Genomic DNA, 20,954 nt, shown 5'->3' with positions numbered 1-20,954 from the left:
GTTTACCAATAAATCTATGTGATTCAATTGGATCTAGCTGTATCTACGAACTAGCAGTCCTCCCTTAAACTTTAAATAGACGCACTTCTGTGCGTTTACTCGGGCTACCATCAAGATGTCCAACTGATAATAGATATTCTATATCTCTGCTTAGAGTAAACTTACTATGATCGAGTCTGTCATTGAGACTCTTATCAACATGGGATAAACTGTTATGGGACGACCGCTCTCGGTACGAGCCACGGGATCTTTATTCTACTTTCTCTGACTCTCTTCTACATCTCTCTATTCTTACTAAAACTAATTACATGAGCTCTATTTATAATAACCTCATGACAGGTGTCATTCTACAATCAATATGATATTATCGCTGAGTCCTGATTGGCTAACGGAAATAGTAAATTCCTAGGTGTGATATCTTATTAAAGAGTAATACGAGTGAAATTCTTAGAACTAAACATAGCTTAAACTAAAGTTAGTATATGAATATATGGTAAATGTATAGAACGGTCTACGAGGGATATTTATATCATAAGATTTAAAAGAATAGTGCTAAAATAACTAAGCAAAGGGGTAAAGAGTGTGTAGGGCGTAACCAGAGGTGTACATGCTAATGGGAGGAGCTAAGAGGTTTACTTGTAAATTCAAAGCATACCATTAACTAAACTTGTGCGTGATGGCAGCCTTACTAAAATCTTATATCGATATTTTTAATAACTAATCGTTCTTTATCTTGTTTTCATGCGATAAGAAATAGTAATTAGAAAACTGATGTCTAGCTTAGTCTGTAAAAGCATTAATTTTCTCTCTCATAACAAAACTACAGACACCATATTTTTGTGAACTCGGATTTGTCAGCAGTTGATGATAATAATTATTGTGACTTGCATCCATTGCTCTTTACTTATGTTTCTTAAGAAACGATTTTTTAGACCATGATTTTCTTCGACTGGGTAAAGAACGAGACGCTTTGCTTATTTTGAATAAGACTTTGCTTCTTCATGATCAAAATTACTTTTTTTGACAAAGCAATGAATTCTTGATGACATCAGTACATTTTTTACGACATACTTTTTTACGACGAACCATTTTCCGTATCTTCCTGCTTTTGTGCAAAAGAGCTGTTTTTCAGTTATCTTTGCTAAAATGTAGTACCAGAGTGGCACCGAAAAAATCAACATTTTATTGTTTTTCAACATTTAAAAAAAAATAAAACATTAGAATATTTTTTATCCTTTGTAGAAATCTTAGTTTGGATTTATATGTATATATATCTGTTACTGTCTCTATCTCTATATAAATAATATATATATGTTTTTATCAATTATTGTACATGTTTATGTATAACACAACAATGTCATGAATATTACAGCAATTTGTTTTGAGTGGAATTGCACTAATGACTGATACTTCTAAACAGAATCTATGATATTTAGCTTGTGTTCGTCTTAGCCAAACGTACAATATCAGGCAGAATAATTAAGGGATAGCGTGTCTTCGTCTGGAATAAGACTACTTTCAAGAGCGTTCAAGTACAATAGGTCTCCTTGTATATATAACTTCGTCGATTGTTTCGGCCTGCCATTGCAGAATTGGCAGCGACTGGGCACTTTACAGCGCTGAAAAGCTCATAAGAGAAAATTGTCTTTCCTTTGAAAGGTCACTAAATCGTTCGTCACCTTGATGAATACTTCCAGCAATAAATAAATTGAAGTTTGACATAATTTCACAACGAAATACTTTCCTAGATGAGTGAACGTAACAACGAAATCAGATTTAGACTTGACAAGCCAACAGATTTATACTTGACAAGCCAAAGCTCGAGAAACACACGTTTTGTAATCACGATTTAATAACCCCAGGCCAAAAGTACTGAAGGCTCCGAAAATCATCTTCACCGACACAAAACTTCTTAAATCGAGATTTTAGCTAGCATCTGTAACACAGGTAGCCCGAGTAAAAAGTTACTCCAGTGAACGCCAGGAAATACGTGATCGCGGCTGCTCGCCCAGCTTTCACGGCCAAGGACTGAAAACCATCAAAAATTTCACCACTAGGGGAGGGGGTCAACACAATACGGCGCATTATGCTACCTATTTGAGCGGAAATTTTTTTGCTTATCGAAAACTAACCTGAAAAAGAATAAATCGCATCTTTAATAAATATAACAGCTTTGTCTTGTGTTCAGATTTTTTCCAGGCACATTTCACAGGTTTTACAGTACTTTAGCACGTCGTTGTTAATTGTTGGCTAGTAGAACCTTTCAGTGGCGGATGTATGGGTAATTTTTTTTTTCTTCGCCGTTTTTTTTTTTTTTTTTGTTGCTGTTGTTGTAAGGTTTGAATTTTTGGATATCAAGAAAAATATGTCTGTAGATTTTAATCAAAAAGATTACAGAAGTTTTGGGTTGTGTCCTGTCGTTATAGCTTGTTTTTGGCGTCGTACGTCGTACGAACAGCGCTCATATATAGTAAGAGCAAAGAAGTGAAAAATCTGGACCCCGTTCTGAAAAATCCTGGATCCGCCACTGCCTTTGTTTCATCCTTTCGATTCATTTTTCACTTTCTGAAGAGATTATTCTTTTCTAGCTCTGTTTGCATGACTGTACGTCCAAGCCTTCATACTCTTCCGCTACGTCTGTTTCCTTGTTTGGTACTACCGTCAAAGCAGGTTGTTATCCTTTTCCTCTTTAGCTTCTTCGGATCTTTCTACTAGACCTTTCTTTACCTCACTTGCATGGTTGAAACATTTTCAACAGTTCATAAAATGTAGGAAAATCCTTTCCCAGCAATACTTGTTTGAGTAAATCCTTACTCACCACTACAAGTATTTCGTTTTCTTTCTCTCCAACTTTAATACTGGTCATGGCTGCTGGGTATGCCTGTTGGTGGTCATGTATGCGTTGACGTGCGTCTTTTCAACTGAATTTATTCCAATTGGTTCTACGAGGTCACATCCTGAATCCAATATCATCATGCCTCTCAATCATCCCCCAAACCTTTGAGAGTAAATTCCTGTAAAGGATCATATGTCACTTTCCTTTAAAAGATAACACGTCTTCTTCTTTTCTTTCGGGCAAAATCTCGTAACGTTCCTTCTTACCTGGCATCGTCTACACTGGATTTACGTTGAAAGTCGTGGTTATTCCTCCGTTTTGGTCTTTGGTCCCCTATGCGCCACTTCACTAAAGTTGGAAGTTTTGAGGGACTATCACATATATTACTTCATCCCTAAATTATTTCTTGCTCATCTTGAGCTTAAAGTACACTTTCATAACGTAGAGTGGCGAGTACCTTAGTCTTATAGTAATGTCATAAGAAATGGAAAAAATCGCTGGAAAAAAAAAATTTGCTTTTCGATTTGATTTTTTTCGGAGGCATCATCAATTTTCAGGAGAGTGAACCAAAATCGGCTCACTCTTAACTTCATAAAACTAGTGAAATTTGCGAACAAAACCGAATGTGTCAGTTAAAAATTTTTTTCTCATCCTGAATCATTTATCAAGATATTATATAAGCCTTAACTCTTCTTCGAGAAGCTTGAAAACTAAACTTACTAGAAACTGGGCTTCGCAGTTAAAGGATTTGACCAATTTTTTCTTGCAAAAGTGACAGTAAATTGCAAAAGCGGCTGAAGGATAGAATAAATTTGCCCAGAGAGACTGAACCATTTTTGCTACAAGATGAAAATATGGTTCTGGTTTCACATAATTTAAACTTACAAAACTAATCAGCAAGCTACGTTACCAATTTAATGAGCTTGGATGATTCTACATTCATGCATAAGTTACGCTTCCTGTTATACAACCTTGGTGGAACCGTTTCCTTACCTCTTGCTTGGTTGAGATTTTAGCTGTTGTGCTCATTTTGTGGTCCGTCAATTTTATAATTTCTTCGTTTCTCAAGGGTTTTTTGATTCCTATGCCTTAGTTAAATTGCATGCAAGTCTATTTGTTAGGCGAGTTGGGATGCGGATTAAAAAAGGGGTACAACTCTCTTCCCGGTACCGGAAATAAAACATGAAAATACCATAATAATTTAAAGCCATAAAAGTATTCGGCCGATACGGCCTCGTGCTTTCATCAGCTTCTCGGTGTATTGAATTCCGATGAAACACTCGCACTCGTGTTTGATCTATTACATATTTCCAAAGGGTCTAACAAGCAGGAATTGTGTAATAATGATCTTCAGGTATAATATGGCTTTTCTAATAGACATGTTTCGGCAGTCCTGCTGCCATCATCAATGGATAATGATCACAAAGCTAATTTCGTTATATATTTAGCAATTATTCGCCGAAGGCGAAGTGAATATCGGGTGAATATTTACCGAGACGTGAGTCTTCGAGTCTTCTCCATATTTACTGAGCCTGAGGCGAATAATTGTTTTAGCATATACCAACTTGTGTACAGAGTAACTTATTTCTATATACAATAATTCAATAAAAACACACACAAAAAAGAGAAACTTTTAGTTTCACGCATAACTTTTAGCAAAACGTTTAGCAAACTTTTAGGCCATACTTCGTTGCCTCCGGCTTTTTAGTATCGATAGGAATGGCATTTACTTTCTTTTTTTCAATTTCCTCATCGGAAATTGTAGCAAAACGATTGCCGGAAGATGCCATCTTGTTGCCGACTCAATATTCCGAGATTCAGAGGTGAATATCGTACAATATTTACCTCCAATTAACCAATGAGCGTGAGCGTTCTTAGGAAGTACACGAGTTGGTATATGCTAATATTACATGTTTCCTTGTTTTTAGTTTTATTTACCCCTCCAGGCCTCCAAGGATCTAGATCACCATTTGAAAAGATGATGTTGGATGCAGAGCTGATATCTGGAGAAAAGTAAGAAACATACAGCAGTTAAGATCTAGAAAAAGCAATTACAAGATTGAAGATACAGGAGAACTTACATTCTCAATCTCATATGTATATTAGTCAAATAGCTATTTCACGGTTTTAGTGACTTCACTCAATCCCTGTGCTTCAAGGCCCCCACCACTGGACACCTAAGTTTCTTTATGAATAACTTGATTGGTCGAGTGGGTGTTATTATTTTCTAATAAGTATTAGGCTGGTTTATTCAATCAGTGAGCTGCATCCTGCTACGTGTATGAGGTTTAACACACCACTGAATCATTATACCATAGCCACGATATAACGTACGCTCTGATTAGTTAATTAGCGTGCGCGAGCATGAATCGAAAATTAACAAATAGACATCAGTTTTTTTATGTCTGTCCTCTTATTGACGATAAATTGCGTCATCACATTGTCAAAGTAGTGTGGATCTACGAGGCGTAAAAATAAAAATCGATGGTGCACGCTGACGTCAGTTGAGTAGGGCGCGCTATATAAGATTTCACTAGAAAAAATATTTGAATTTTTCAGAGTTTTTCAGATCAGAATCCAGAGGTAGACAACAGAGCCTGCGTTTCTTCTGGCCTGCGGCGAAAAAAAGAGGGTTCTGGCATAATCCTTTTTTTTGAGACCAGGATTTCTTGGACCTCCGGTATAAAAGGGCATGCGTTCGAAGACAAGAAAAAAACAAGACGACCTTGGAGCGTGCACTGGGTTGCCCAATGCGCGGGTATGCTCGTCCTCCTTTAACATCTAATATTTGTTATGTACCGCTATTTGGGGAGGGGGTACTTTGGAACATTTTAGGTGTATAATATATTCTCCATCTTGAATTACACGAGAAACTTGACCTGACTTTGACCCGGCTAAGACTTGCAGCGTCCAACGAAATAAATCTATTTATTTCAGGAAGTCTAAATTTATTTAGAAATGTGCTTAAAATTGTTATTTGTATTTCGCTAACAGTTCTGAAGTTCACGATCTTTCCATTATTGATCATATTCTTCGAATATAGTTTTTTAAGATATCCTAACCAGTGAAGTGGAACTGTGAAACTCGGTTAGTTAAAGGATTGCAAACTTAGTGAAAAGTACTTACGGTCAAAGTTACCAGCTCTATTACCGCGAGGTATTTAACGATAGATACATGTATATGTCTTATTAACTAAAAAGACTGAAAGTCGTATTTTAGAATACTGCCGACTCAGTAGCTGTAATAATATTAATAAATATGTGAATTACAATCCTAGATATTTTCTTTTACTGATCAATTATATTACTTCTAAAGCCCGGAATTACATCCTCATCCGCTCAGCCAGTCGCTATGAGCCATTAATCAATGTACCCGTCATTCAAATCCATATACGGGTACTCTTACGCAAGAATGCACTTTTCGTGAGACGGAGAAGATAAACCAAAAAAAAAAAAAAAAAGAAAAGAAAGAAAGAAAGGCATTTTACGACTGGGCTGCCACAGGCAACCCAGTAATAACAAAATATGTTCCAGATTTCTAATTTTTATTTTGATCGAAAGTTAAAACAGAACTCTACTTGAAATCAAAGGTTACCCATGGTAAGCTCGTGAAGCTTTTTGAGTACCAATGAATCAAGATGATAACAAATGACATCTGGTGACTTATTTCATTGAAGGTATTGTGACCCGAGTAAGGCGATAGTCGGAATACATGTTCTGTGCAAACAAACTGTTGTCTTTATCAATTAAATTATTGGCTTCTATTGGATTATCTGGACCGAGTCTAATCGATCCAATATATGACAAACCAGGCTGTTTTCGGATTCTTCTTCCAACGTAATGATAAATACGACAATCTCATATCTCAAGGTCCAATAAAAAGAGCATAAAGTAAACTAAGAATACTCAAAATATGCTGCTAATTATGAAGTGAACGAAAATCCAAAATGGCTTCCTCTGCAAACAACGTGCGATTCTTCCAGTGACGTTACTTGGCGAATACAATGGATTCCATGGTTACGGGAATTACCCAAAACGATTGGCTGAGAAGCGTTATCCGAAAAATGCGAAATCTAGCCACCTCGATAGCTCTTCACGAGCTAAAAATTACTTCCATCGATTATATTTTTTAACTTCCGGAAAATTGCGCATGCGCCAAAAATGGACTATGCCAAAGCTCTCGTTCTTCGCTTAAGGCCAGAAAAAACGCACGTTCTGGGTATGAGATTGGGAGGTAGATCACTAGTGATCTGAATACCCAATCAGAGTCCAGAGAAAGACTACTAGCAGTGATCTTGATACCCAATCAGAGTTTAGACTCTTCCACAACCCCTCGCTCTGCCGCTACACTATCAACGCCAAGGGACTGCAACTGTAGAATGGTAGCGAATCTCTGATTGGCTGATAGATTTACTAATCTTATCTACTTTATCATTGGTTGATTACTCAGACTTTGATTTTCTTTAAATATTGTCACAATAGTCATCAAGATTTGGAAATTATAGAACGAAATATTTTGTTAAAGCTGGCGGCGATCGAAATTAACAATTGAAATACATCTATTGCGCTACAGTGTCTTTAGATTGAATTGATTGCATTTTAGCTAGTATTTAAGCCCCGAGGCATCGTGTTTATCTTCTTCTACTCCCTGGGGTTATAGGGTGATCATACCACCCTTTGATATTTTCTTTGTCCTAGGCTCGTTGTTTATTTTATTTCATGCTTATGTCTTTCCATGTTATCCGCCGGGGACCCTATTGTTGTTTCTCTGTTTTGTGTGGCGTGTTTCATTCCTTTCTTTCTTTCTTTCTTCCTTTTATTATGGTTTCCCCCTTAAAATCAATTTGATCAACCCAGAAGTTGAATCAAATAAGTGTTTATGGGTAGCAGTAGAGTGCATACGTAGCATATAGACCCCTTGAAGCACTTTGGAATTCAGGTCAATCTGGGTGACAAAACAATAGGTTATACTTCTCCGAAGATTGGAATTCTTTTGTTTTGTCCCCCAGATCGAGCTGCTTTGACGTCACATGCAAGGGGTCTACATCCTTTAAAAGCAAATTAGTAAGTTCAGTAGACCTCAGTACACCGGAGACCTACAAACCTTTGCACTAATGTGTACAATTTTGTTAGTTCACCTTTTCCACGGATACATGTTATGCTCTCATTATGGTATGTGTTTAACTGAAACCTAGCTTTCGACCTTTCGTAAGCTAGCCAGGTCGTAATTAAACACAATTCTTGGGTCGATGAAGCAAATCATTTATTCATTATAATGATCCAGAAGTTGTTTTGGGGTGTCGATAGAAAAGTTTGAAAGTGCCATATTAAGCCCATTAAACAAGCTGTATATTAAAGTACATACTTTTTCCCCAGAGCGAAGTTCCAGTCCATTGCAAACGAGGCTTAACATTCCATGTCTTGTTGCAGTACTCGTTTCTCATATCCAGTGTCCATGGTAGTTCAGGAAACATATCAGTGACATTATTAGTACCAGACGGCAACAGAAACTCTGTACACGCCTTTTAAAAACAATAAAACTTCTCTCACAATCTGAAATGCGTTCCTATTTCCTAAACTTCTCCCACTAAGGTAGCACCCCACTTGGTACTGTTTAATATTATTTCCTTCATATTTTTAATGGGATTTTGCAGTGTTTAAGTAAGTGAAGGGATAAAGAACTTGCAAGGTCGCTAAAAGCACCACGATCTGTAATCCTGTTATCAATAAATCTTGATTTAAAATTAAGAAAACTTGCAAATCAGAAAAGCGAGTAACTAAGTTGGTGGTTTGCAGCCTCCTTAGGGCTGCAGCTTGATTCCCATTGACTTCCAGAGCCTTCGCCACTTCTCTTGACTTTTATAATTAGTGCAGACGACACAATTCTGCTCAGTTTACAAATTCATTGCAATAAAGCGGGCACTTGAGCTGCGTTCTCAAATGACAAAGATTTTCCTAATAAGATTAAAACTTAATTATTCCAAAGCTTATCGGTATTGTGCAACAATTACATGACATACTAATTTATAACCCTATATTGACAAAGAGGCCTACCTGATAATCCCAAGCAAGATTGTCATTCCCGGTACCACATCCTGTAGGGTCTGCACATTCCACAAACTCAATCCATGGATCAAAGCATTTCAGTTTACCACCAGTGCCATTGTATGCTAAACCTGCAGCCTCTGCAAGTCCTTCCATCTTATTTGAGGAGCCAGAGATAACCTTACATGCATAGTTAACAGGATTGGCAGGGAGAGGAGCTAGAAAGCTTGTGGGGTAAGGATAGTCACACATTGCCATGATCGTGAATGCATTGCGGATCCAACCAATCAAATGATTAATCTAAAAATATTTATTTGATTAATTACAATCACGACAACAACAATAATAATAATAATGATAATAATAATAACGATAATAATAACAATAATAACAATAATAATGGTAATGATGATAATGATAATGTTGATTATGATATTGATAATGACGCGCAACGATACAACAAAGAAGAGCCTTACACTATGGTGTTATTCTAAACTTACTAATGTATATCAAGAATCTGAGTTCGAAGCGGCGCGTGGGGAGAGACGGTGGACAACGCACAGAGAAATGAATTGACCATTAAAATTAGTCAAATATGGCTGCATTCCTTGATCACAGACTCATTTCAGTGAACAAATATTCACAAATGCCAACGGTAAAGTAAAGAATGTACAACTTCAACACTTTGAAATTCCACAGACTTTGACTGGAATGAATGAATATTCAAACTGAACTATTTCGTACGAAATCGAGGCTAACCCTGTACGACAGAGAATTCAAAACTGGAGTATAATCGCCACTTTTCTACATATCAAAATCCAACAACGTTCATTGAAATGCAGAGAAAACTGTACGAGTAATTTGCCAAATCCTTGGGAGGAGTTGCTGTTTATGTTACTTTGCGACCAAAGATAAGTAGGCTTTCTCGTACAACTAGTTCTGGAGTGTGTTATGAAACAACTGAGAGACTGCCAGTTTTCAAAATAAAGGGCAAAAACATTCAAAGAGAAAAGTGAAGAGAGAGTGAGTTAATTTAGGTTAATTTATGTTTAGTGTATTTAACTAGATTTAGCGTTAACCAGGAAATCTATAATAATTCAAAAATTGCTATCTATAAACTAATTGTTATTTAAAAATTATATTATATATTATTTATTATATAATATATACACTTGATTGCAGCAAGGTTGTAGTGTACACTTATACAGATACCTAATGAGATGCAAGATATCAAACGAGATGCAGAATGCAAAACATAACATGCTTAAATATAAGTTCGTTTCGATTGTTGAGGGAAGCGTTCTTAGGTTGGCAGATTATGATATATTTTTCATTTATACATAAATTACAACGTTTGTTTAAATTACTTTATGATTTTGCTTTCATTAAGATTGACCACGTTAATTTGTACTCAATGCTACTTTCTTTTAAGTTCCAGATGTATTTTGAGAGTTAAGTTGCTTTTTTTTTTGTTTTTTGTTTTTTGTTTCTCGTTTCTGAAAAATGATGTGTGATTTCTGTGTCGGGTTTTAAATTCAGTTTCTGTTAGTCCTACGTAGGTTTCTGTCTTGTCATCTGTGGTTACTGTGGCTTGATAAATGATGTTGGATGCTCGGTATTCGCCTCAGAGTGGACAATTGGCTTTATATCTGCAGTTGCATGGAGGGAACTTGTTTCCGCATGTAGACACAAGCGCAAATATTTACTCAGACTTTATGATGTGCAACCTTATACTAAGCATCGTTTAAATTTAAGATTGTATTTAATGTAAACCTTAAATGAACCAACGGTCATGTAGTGTGTTCACCTGAAGAGTGTGGTCAGTTCGACCATACGGAACAAATGTTTCGTGAAAAATACACTATGATTTTATAGTAGTTTGTTTGTTTCTTTTTCACTTTACACTGCTCGGACTATAACTGTCATTGAACACTTTGTCTGAAAACAGGGTGAAAGTTTTAAAATATATTTGCAAAAATTATGGCCGCTTTCAATATACATATACAAGTATATTATGAAGTAGAGAGAACAAGAGAAAAATCCTGCCAAGGGCATTTGATATTTTTCTCTTATTCTCTCTACTTCATAATATACACACCGAACGCATAACTTATTACTACTATACTATGTCTAATCTTTGCGTACATATTTACGGTGTTCAACTTATCTATAGAGAAAAAATATCGCTCTGGGATCCTCACGATTACCCTACATTTCATATTCTGGCTGCGTTACCAGCGTGGTTGGTCCTTGTAGTGTAGTGGTTAACACATCGGACTAGAATACCGAAGACGTGGGTTCGAATCCTGCCAAGGGCATTTGATATTTTTCTCTTATTCTCTCTACTTCATAATATACACACCGAATGCATAACTTATTACTACTATACAAGTATATCAAAAGTATATCAGAAATTATGGGATATCATCGCTGGTATTTTTTTCAGATTGCCTATCACTACTGCTTTCTGAAAAAAATATCAAGAAAGATATCCCATAATTTCTGCATATCGCTGTATATATATATATACACCTGCTTGTAAGAACGTTGTCATACGAAAATAGAACATTAGTGATTTAGTGGGATAGGAATTATATTAAAAAGCAAAAGAAGATCACTGAAGCTGAACTTTTTCTTTTGTCTTTTAATGTATTTTTTCTCGCTAAATTACTAATGTTCTATTCTTGTATGACAACCTTCTTGCAAGTAGGTGTTTACACTTATTTCAATAAAGTTAGTCACTTGAAAAGCTATAAAGCTGAGGCCGACCAGGATTATGGGTAGATTCATTTCACATGTTCAACCGCTTGATAACTGTTCATGGACTTGCCAATCTTTTACCGGTTACAGTCTCACCTCTTCTGAGCATCATCGAGCTGCAGTTTGTATTAAAAAAGCTTTGTATATATATTTTTTTATATGAAAAGTTTCCCATGATGCTCAGTGATCTCAGCTTTCTAGGTTTTTGGTGACTAACTTTATTGAAATAAGTGTATACAGCGATATGCAGAAATTCTGATCCAACCAAGTATATAGTATATGACTATATCGGGTGCATTACGGGTAATGGACTTGTGGGACTCAAAGTACCAAAGCGTTGGCTGGCGTTTTGTTTAAAGATAAGTTACCTTTCAAAACAAACTCCACTTGTTCCAACCAGAAAAAGAATTTTCACCCTGCCTAGGACTCGACAGTCGGCGTTATTTTCAATATAAACCGCTGTTTATTTTATGCAATTTTGATTAATACAAACGGCTTTAATATAATGATGATTAACATTCAAACTTTCACTCTCGTAAGTGAACTTGTTTTGCATAAAACTGCAAAACTTTTAATAGCTTGAGCCAAAAGAGAGAGAGAGAAATAAAAGAAAAAGTAACCACAAAGAATCACTAAGTTATCAGACGAGAAGTGGAATAATATGCCTCTCTTAAGTAAGAATAACTTATGTTTATCTAGAAATTATATTCAGCATGTTCATCAACTGAGATTTGACTGAGTTGATGTTTAATAACAATAACACGGTAGACTACGAATAAAGCAAAATATCCTATCCAGAGTAGCTCATGAACAATATATTTTTGTACCACTTTTGTCATAAGTCATATTACCGACTGTCCTCGGAGTGATTGATTGTTTTAAAAGGGCACATATAAATAAGAGAAGAACGAGTTCAGAATTGAGTTCAGCTCAACCGAAACTTCCAAGAAGAGCAATTCCAGAAGGCTGAATTTAAACTCAACCAATTGCAAAACTTCCAATGTTCACTTTACATCAATAAAACCGTTTACAATACGACATTTTTTTTCTAATAGTGTAGAGGTTTTAAAAAGTGAACAGATAGTTCCCGCTTCTTGACTTTAGTGCTGTTCATAAACAACACTCAGTACGCCAGCCAACGCTTTGGTACTTAGCTTTGAATCCCGCGGGTCTATTACCCATAATGCACCCGATATAGTTATATACTTTATACTTGGTTGGATCAGAATTTCTGCATATCGCTGTGTATAATTAACGATATCTTAGATGAACCGATAAACTGTAAACTATAACGAAAATGTGGTCATAATACATTTACGAGAAAAAAGGAGGCCAAACATTACAGCCGTTTTCAGTCACAAGTGTCTTGAAAAAAAATACTCCCCAGACTCGACTTGGCGGACGTCAATCAAAGACATTTCTAGGTAACCGGCCGCTTACAGGCAGCTAGCAGAAAGCGACTTTTCGTTCGTTTTGTGAAGTTCGAATATTCAACTTTGGTAAAGCTTTTGTAAAACATTTTGGTGATGGTGATGGTGATCGTAATTTTGTGGTGGTATATTATGATGACGATGACAATGTTATTCTTAATTCTTACGCTGCGAAAAAATCATTTCAATGGTTAAGTTATTTCAAAACTCTGATTTTGGTGATGGTGATCGTAATTTTGTGGTGGTACATGATGATGACGATGACAATGCTATTTTTAATTCTTACGCTGCGAAAAAATCATTTCGATTAGTAGAAAAAAATTTAGTATGATTATATTGAATTTAAATATTACATCTAGCTTACCTGATCAACAGAAGTTAAGGGTTTGCAGAGCTTAAAAGCTTCAGAGATCACAGGCAGGCCTTAAGAATATAAACATAACCAGTCATTTAATATATAACATAATACAAAATTTAAGAATTTTAAGAAAAACATAAACACACCCCTGATAAGAACGAGGTATTTTGAAAACATTATCGCCGGTCATACTTTTGCAAGTGGCGCTGTAAATACTTTTGAGTTGCCCCTAACAACATGCACATTTAACCGGAAAAACTTTGTGAAAAAACTTCTGTCGCGCCAAACTCAACTGAGAAGCGGCGTAGTAACGACAAATCACTGTCCTTACTCACACTCGCACATAGCTTTACCATAGGATTATCAATATCGAAAGAAACAAGGAAAGATCGATGCAGGTTGCATCAAATTAAAAAAAAATGGACTTTTAACCTAGAGAAACATACTATAAATGAACATAAGAAGCATAAAAAGGTACGTTTAAATTCCTTGAGAACGAACTAAAAATATTTCTTTTACGGCTTCAAGATAATTCTTCGGATTTACGCTAGCGTAGAAAAATCAGCGAACAGCGAAATTGTCAGTCATCATACAGACTTGAATAACGACAAGTTGAATAACATTTCTAAACGAGTTTTTATAGAATATCTGCTTATTTCACAGTGTAAGTAAATAGTTTCTAAGTGAATATATTGCATCATGTTAAAAAGTCTAGCCTCCTTTGCAGCCGTTCTTAGGGTCATCACGCAACGTTTCCCTCCCCACAAACGTCCCCGACGAGACGAGAAGGCCAAGATGCAAGAAGTAATTTGATACGCATAATGCAAATTGTCAATGGGACGTAATAAGAATACAGGGAAGTACAAGTAGGAATTAGAGGGTATCCACGAGTTTGCCATGCGGCAGTTTGATTCGTTTTCACACCACCAGGCTAAATAAATAGCAAACTTTCGTAGAAGTTACTTTTTGCCGAATTTAACGCTGATTCAAAATAGAGAAAGAAAAAAGAAAAATTGGGTGTTCGGAGCTCGTTTTTGAGATATTGAATTGTAAATATTGCCAAGTTTTCAGGTGAAAAATAGGGGAAACCAAGCTTCGCACAAAATAATTCATAACACAAAATCTAAAGATAAGTTATGCAAGGTTGTTTTTTTTTATTTACTTTTTTAAGATTTTTTTTTACTTGAATGTATTTCTGTATGATTTAGCAAGCGTAGCAAGTTTCGTTTTGTAAACGAGACAGTTTTGACTTAGAGTTTTACTGGAAGCTACACGGCTACAGACCAATAGTAATTTTCCCAGGACATCTATTTTAAGAACTATTTTCTTGGAGTAAATTAGTATAAGAAATCGCACGATCTCGAGTACAATTCGGAATTTATAGGTACGAGTAATGTTTTGAAAGTTTTCAAATTGGACGAGCCATTAAATGAGTTCAATTTGAGAACTTTCAAAACATCACGAGTATCTATAAATTCAGAATTGTACAAGAAGATTGTGCGATTTTTGTTTTATTAATTAACTTAATAAGCCTGAAGCGAGATGACGCTTTACCCCCGACTCTATACCATAATAGTTTTTAAAATTCTTTCATATTAAAATTTTTGATTCCTTAGAGAACACAGGAACAATAGTCATAATTAAAGAACAAAAGCAGTGTGAAAAGGATTATGGTCTAGAGACGGGGGTAAAACGTCATCTCGCTTCAGGCTTATTGGGACTCCACAGAGTACAGATTGGGCTTTAATTGTACTCCTCTTGTCCAATCAGAATAGAGTAATTTTGCAGAGTGTATTATAAGGATGTTTAATTAAAAAAAAAAGCTCAGACTTGTTTCCTACACCTTCCAATTTTATATACATTGGGCTCTAAGAGTCTAAGGCTCAGGTCATACATCGAACTTCACATGAGCAGAACCAAATTCAAACAATGGACAACAAGGAGGTATTCTTTGATGTGATTAAGTTCAGCTCAAGTGAAGTTTGACGTTTGACCTGAGCCTAAAAGTAACGTGAAAATGATTGGATCTTGAAAATACATCTAAACAGCCACAGTTTCTAGAATTTAAACAATATAGACCAACATATAATATACCTTTTTCACCTTGCTTTTTAAGATTTTCGATCTCTATGAAACCTTGCACAACATTTCCTGGACAAGTTTTATCTGCGTCTTGAAAATCCTTTAATTGAAACATTATTTTAACAATTAAGAACACAATATTGACAATGCTGGGTGTCAATATTCATAAAATTTTCAACAAAACCATCTGCAGTACAATTAACAAATGCATTAACAAATAAAAATAATATCTTCTATGAGCATATGCATGACTTACCTTTGTGACAGCAGGGAAAAAGAAGTCTCTGGTGGTGGTATCTGCTAACATGTATATAGGTGCACTGGCTGCCAAAGCTGCACGTACGATATTAGGATACTTGAATCTTAGATACGCACTCAGCATTCCACCATAGCTAGAACATTAGCAAAGGAAACATACATATAAATAAAAAAGTAATAATTGGCTGTCATATAAAAGGAAAGTCATATGTAACCTTCCAATCGTTTATTAGGTATGATCATGTAGCTTGGCACAATTTGTCTTTAGTTTTAAAAAAACTTTGAATTCACCTTCCTCCAAAGGAAACAACAGCTTTATCTGTGGCATTGAAGTCTTTCTTAAGTTGAGTTAGAAGAACTGCAAAATCAGCAAGCGCTTGTTCTATGGACAAATATCCAATATTTCCGTGCTTGAATGAATCTTGACCAAATGGCAATGATGTCCCATAGTATCTCTGGATTACAAAAAAATTGGTTATGTTAATAATGGTAATAATTGAAATGAGTGGAGTGCAATTTGTATTATTATTATGATTGTCGTTGTTGTTGTCGTTGTTGTTATTGCTATCCGTTTGTTATTGTTATTATTACTATTATAATTATCATTATTCCTTTATTGCACAGCAAAATAAGAATATTATAACTCTTTTTGCTGGTATACATTAACCTTCAGCACGAGATTCTACCCGGCTCCTGAGAGCTGAAGTACTCTTCTTAAGATGTGTGCCGTGCCTAAAAGTACAGATTTCTGTAGGTCTAACAAGCTTATACTATCAAGTTCTAGTCTCTGAACATGATCCTTAAATTGTTTTGATATTGTTCTGAGCGATCCAATGGCTATCGGAACTACCATGGTCTTCACTCTCCACAATCTTTCTATTACTCTTTTTAGGTCTCAGTACTTGTCAATCTTTTCCATTTCCTTTTGATCAATTCGGATGATCCATAGGCACTGAAATGTCAATCAGTTTCGCCTTCTTCTTGCTCTTATCTAAGACGATGATGTCTGGTCTTCTTGCTTCAATCTTCTTATTCGTGTAAACATTATAAAATCCCATAGGATCTTGACCTTTTCGTTTTCCACTACTTTCTCTGGTTCGTGATCCCACCAATATTATCTATAGTGCACTGTATTTGATGTTTTGTATTTATTATCATTATCTTTATTTACAATTTGCTTCAATTTTGCTTACAAAATCCTTAGTTTACCGAGTCCAATCCATGGGCCTTGGGAAAACAAGAATATATTTACAATACGAGGTGTAATTGAAACAAAAAATTAAATCAATCAATTAAAAGGGAAAAAAGAAATCAATAATCAAGTAATCATGAGGGTAAATTTTTCTAATGCTGTGTGCAGTTCCAAGGAGAGCAATCTTCTGTACTTCTGTGATAGAGTTGTCCCCTTTTAAATGGTTGATATATTGTTCTAGTCCTTTGTGAATTAACCCCAGTGCCCCAATGACAATAGGTATGGTTTTTGTTCTATCGTTTCTCTACTTTGTTCTTCACTATAATGTTGGGTCTATTAGCTGTGATGGTACTACCACTACCACTACCACTACCACTACCACTACCACTACCACTACCACTACCTGGTTAAATGCTACAAAATCTAATACTCTTAATACTGACATATTAGGCTATCAGTTTGTTTCACAACCTACTAACCAGCATGCTGGTTGCGTAGGTTTATATGTTGAAAATAGCCTAATGTTTGTTGTTCGTGATGATCTTAGCTGTATAACTGACAAACATGAGTCATTGTGGATTGAAATTGATAATCAATTAAAAACAAATCTCTTATGTGCTTTTAGACATCAACAGTAATTTAAAGGTTTTCATAAATAGTATCAAGTCCACTCTTGATAAAGCAAATAATGAAAATAAACATTATCTTATTACGGGAGACTTCAACATAAATCTCCTTAACACTGATTCTCACAGCTTATCCAATGCTGTTATCAATACATTATCATCTCACTTATTTCAAAACTTACTCTCATGTCTAATTTCACAAGGAAGGGCATCAAAAAGTCTAGGTGCTGCAACATCAAATACCCTGTTGCCAGGAGTCTAAATTAAGAACTTAAAAACATATATAAGATGGTGCAAGACCATGCATGACTTTAAAAGTTAACACTATAAGCTTAATATGTACTATTTCTTTGGGAGGGAGTGAAACACAGGAGTAATAAGAGAAAACTTGGGTATACCTGCTACTATAGCCTTGTCGCTCTATTCTTTAGATGCTGTAACTTTTAGATCAACTCTGCGGGCAGACCACTAAGCAAAGTGTTACTGAACAATAGTCTATAGATCATACTTGCAATGAAGGCCTGTATTAAGACTTTAGCTGTGTCCATTGAAGATATTTTCTAATCCTCCTGATGTTATGAAGTTGGAAAAAAGCAGCTTTACATGATTTATTGATATGAGGTACTAGACTCATGTTACTATGGAAGTAGGTCCCTAAGTTCCTCAAAGCTGAAACAGGTATCATGCATCTTGATATCTCCCACAGTTAGCACTTCAACATTAACCTTCTTAAGCTGCTGCCTTGTGCCAATAATTACAAACTCTGTCCTGCTATTGCTTCATCTTATCAGTAATCATCTTTTTTAATCAGCTTTTATGCACTTCTCTATTGCAGAGACACACTCCATCTCATTTGCACTGCAGTCTGGCTTGAAGGACAAGTATATATATACCTGAGTGTCGTCTGCATACACATGTGTGGAAGGCAATTATTGTTCTTTGATGACCTCGAATAACTTACTAGCATACAGGGTAAAGAGGAGGGGTCCGAGACCAGAACTCTGAGGTACACCAAATGACAACTGGAACCTATCTGAAAGACCATCCCCAAATGCCACTCATTGTCAACGGTTCGACAAGAAGGAAGAAAACCATTCTAATGCCTTCCCTACTATACCAAATGATGTCACTAGGCAGCAGAGAAGAATACCATGATTGACTGTATCAAATGCAGCACTTAGTTCCAACAATACGAGCAGGGTCACATACTGGCAGGAGGATGTCATTGTGCACTTTTAAAAGTGCACAACCTATTTGTGTCACATATTATTAGGCAATGTATGGAGAATTTTTAAACAACGTAATTCAATGAAAATATTTCAATGACATTTACCTTTCTTCCATGGAATGTTAATTTTTTTGTCAATTGACAATGTTTGAGACGAGTTTTGGGAGAATTTGAGTTATTTTATACCTCCTTCCTAAATAATTTGTGACACACATACATGTAGCTTGTGCTTTTTGTCCTTGCCTCCACCCCTATTATTGGGAGGCTAAAGCTGCGTTCATTATACCGCATACCGCAGGGGGGGCAGAGGAAATTTCAAAAATACTCCAAAATTTCAAGATCCCCCCCCCCACTTAATGTCAAACAAAATTGTGCCCCCCTCCTTTAGCAGGAAAAAAATTGTACCCCCCCCCCCCATTCAACATTCCCACATGTAAGTCTCTAAGGACGCTTGGCCATAGATCTTTTTGAATGGCTTCTCCCAAACTGTGGAATGGGCTCCCACTGGACATTCGCAACATCTCTTCTCTTGTCAAATTTAAGACATCCCTAAAGTCGTATTTTCATAAGATGGAATATTTTAATTAGATTATTCTTTATTTGTTTAAATATTTTTATTTTATTCATTCATTTATTTATGTATAAATTATATATTTGGCTGGGTTGGGGAAGGGGTGGTTTTAATAATTTTAACGTTTTTATTCATGTAAATTATTATTTTTTTAGTATTGTTATCTTTTCTTATTAGATTGTAATGCGCATTAGAAAACAGCAATGTTGATTCTTGTGCAATATAAGTTAATTAATTATTATTATTATTACATACCTAAATACAAACACTACTTTGTCCTGATACCTACGCATTTCTATGAAAGCCATTGTGATGACTGGTAACGGGAGCTTGCTATAGACTGTCTTCCTGATCGCGATAGATACTGAACTGGATGAGAATATCGGTTTCCATTTCCTCCTCCCTGACTACTATTTTTTTGAAACGTTTTTAAAAGGAACCAGTAAGCAGCACTTAGGATGCTAGGCCGTAAAACTTTTTATTTTATATCTCCTACGTGTTTCGTCTAACTCTGTAGACTTCTTCAGGAAGTTTTACAATAAATGTTTAAAGTCCTTATCTACGTATAGGAAGTAGGGCATGTAAAGGAAACACGTATACAGGACTCTAACAGGGGAGGAACATAGTTTACAGATGTTGAATAATTGCGGGGGCCAAGTTATAGCTATAACATGTTTCCTTTACATGCTAATGATGATGACAATAGTGATAAAATTGAAGATGATGATCGAGATTACAATGTTATTTAAATAGTGGTGTACAATTATCCTGTACATTGAATTTCTTGTTGAGTTTTATATGTTAGTTAATAGTCATTTGTTATTGACAGAAAAATTAGCATCCCCCCTACCATTGCAAAAATAATTTAACATCCCCCCTGAACACCTGAATATTTTTATGACCCCCCCAAATTTCCTCTGCCCCCCCCCCCCCCCTGAGGTATACATAATGAACGCAGCCTAATATGAGAGTTCACAAAATACATACATGAGAATGCATTTCCCTTCATACTTACATGTTCTCCAAAAATAACCAAAGCATTAAATTTCTGAGCAGCTTCAAAGACAAATCCTGAATTTTCCCAAAATCCTAAAATACTTCCTTCGTTTCCACTGTAGAAAAAGATTGGCCCTTTGCCATCCCAGTAGATTTCTGTGAATATCGTAAAAGAAGAATAAACAAACATGAAGCATTGAAAGCGAAACATTTATTTGATTCAGAAAAGCTTATTTATTAATAGAGTTATCATGAAGTTATTCAGATTCCGATACCTACCAGAAAACAGATACCGTTGCTGAAATGAAGCGCTTTCTTCGAAGTTAAAGTGATCAACAAGTTGTTCAAAATGTCCAACTTTGTACTTTGGTATCGATTCAACGACTTCCAAAATTACCGCTATGCTCACGAAACACAAAACGAACCAGAAATTCATTGCTTCTGCTGCTAGAAAGTAAATCAGCTTTATGATAATCGTCTTTTAGGTTCAAAGTCAGTCACGTGCAAATGGAACTGGGGGAGGGGTACGCCGGGGTAAAAATAGGTTTAATTTTAGGGGTAAAATTTAGCGTT

At 35.7% G+C, this 20,954-nt stretch overlaps 1 protein-coding gene across 1 annotated transcript in view; it reads right to left on the bottom strand.

Moving 5' to 3' along the window:
* The window catches only part of LOC116302681 (dipeptidyl peptidase 2), a 41,031-nt gene extending 20,143 nt beyond the window's left edge, over positions 1 to 20,888 (bottom strand). The window contains exons 1-9 of the mRNA XM_031712026.2: positions 20,661 to 20,888; positions 20,401 to 20,537; positions 16,060 to 16,223; positions 15,767 to 15,902; positions 15,523 to 15,610; positions 13,435 to 13,493; positions 8,890 to 9,180; positions 8,201 to 8,357; positions 4,775 to 4,839 (exon numbers count right to left, since the gene is read on the bottom strand). Of these exons, the coding sequence (XP_031567886.1) occupies positions 4,775 to 4,839; positions 8,201 to 8,357; positions 8,890 to 9,180; positions 13,435 to 13,493; positions 15,523 to 15,610; positions 15,767 to 15,902; positions 16,060 to 16,223; positions 20,401 to 20,537; positions 20,661 to 20,817 (1,254 nt within the window). The 5' untranslated portion in view covers positions 20,818 to 20,888. The remainder of the gene's footprint in view (positions 1 to 4,774; positions 4,840 to 8,200; positions 8,358 to 8,889; positions 9,181 to 13,434; positions 13,494 to 15,522; positions 15,611 to 15,766; positions 15,903 to 16,059; positions 16,224 to 20,400; positions 20,538 to 20,660) is intronic.
* Positions 20,889 to 20,954: the final 66 nt, after the last annotated feature.

This window comes from Actinia tenebrosa, unplaced genomic scaffold (genome assembly GCF_029948245.1).
Source record: "Actinia tenebrosa isolate PJP-AT-01 unplaced genomic scaffold, QUT_ActTen_1.0 PGA_scaffold15__27_contigs__length_11533743, whole genome shotgun sequence".
Classification (NCBI taxonomy): domain Eukaryota; kingdom Metazoa; phylum Cnidaria; class Anthozoa; order Actiniaria; family Actiniidae; genus Actinia; species Actinia tenebrosa.
Note: the sequence above shows the minus strand (reverse complement) of the source record. Positions and strands in the feature narration are given on the sequence as shown.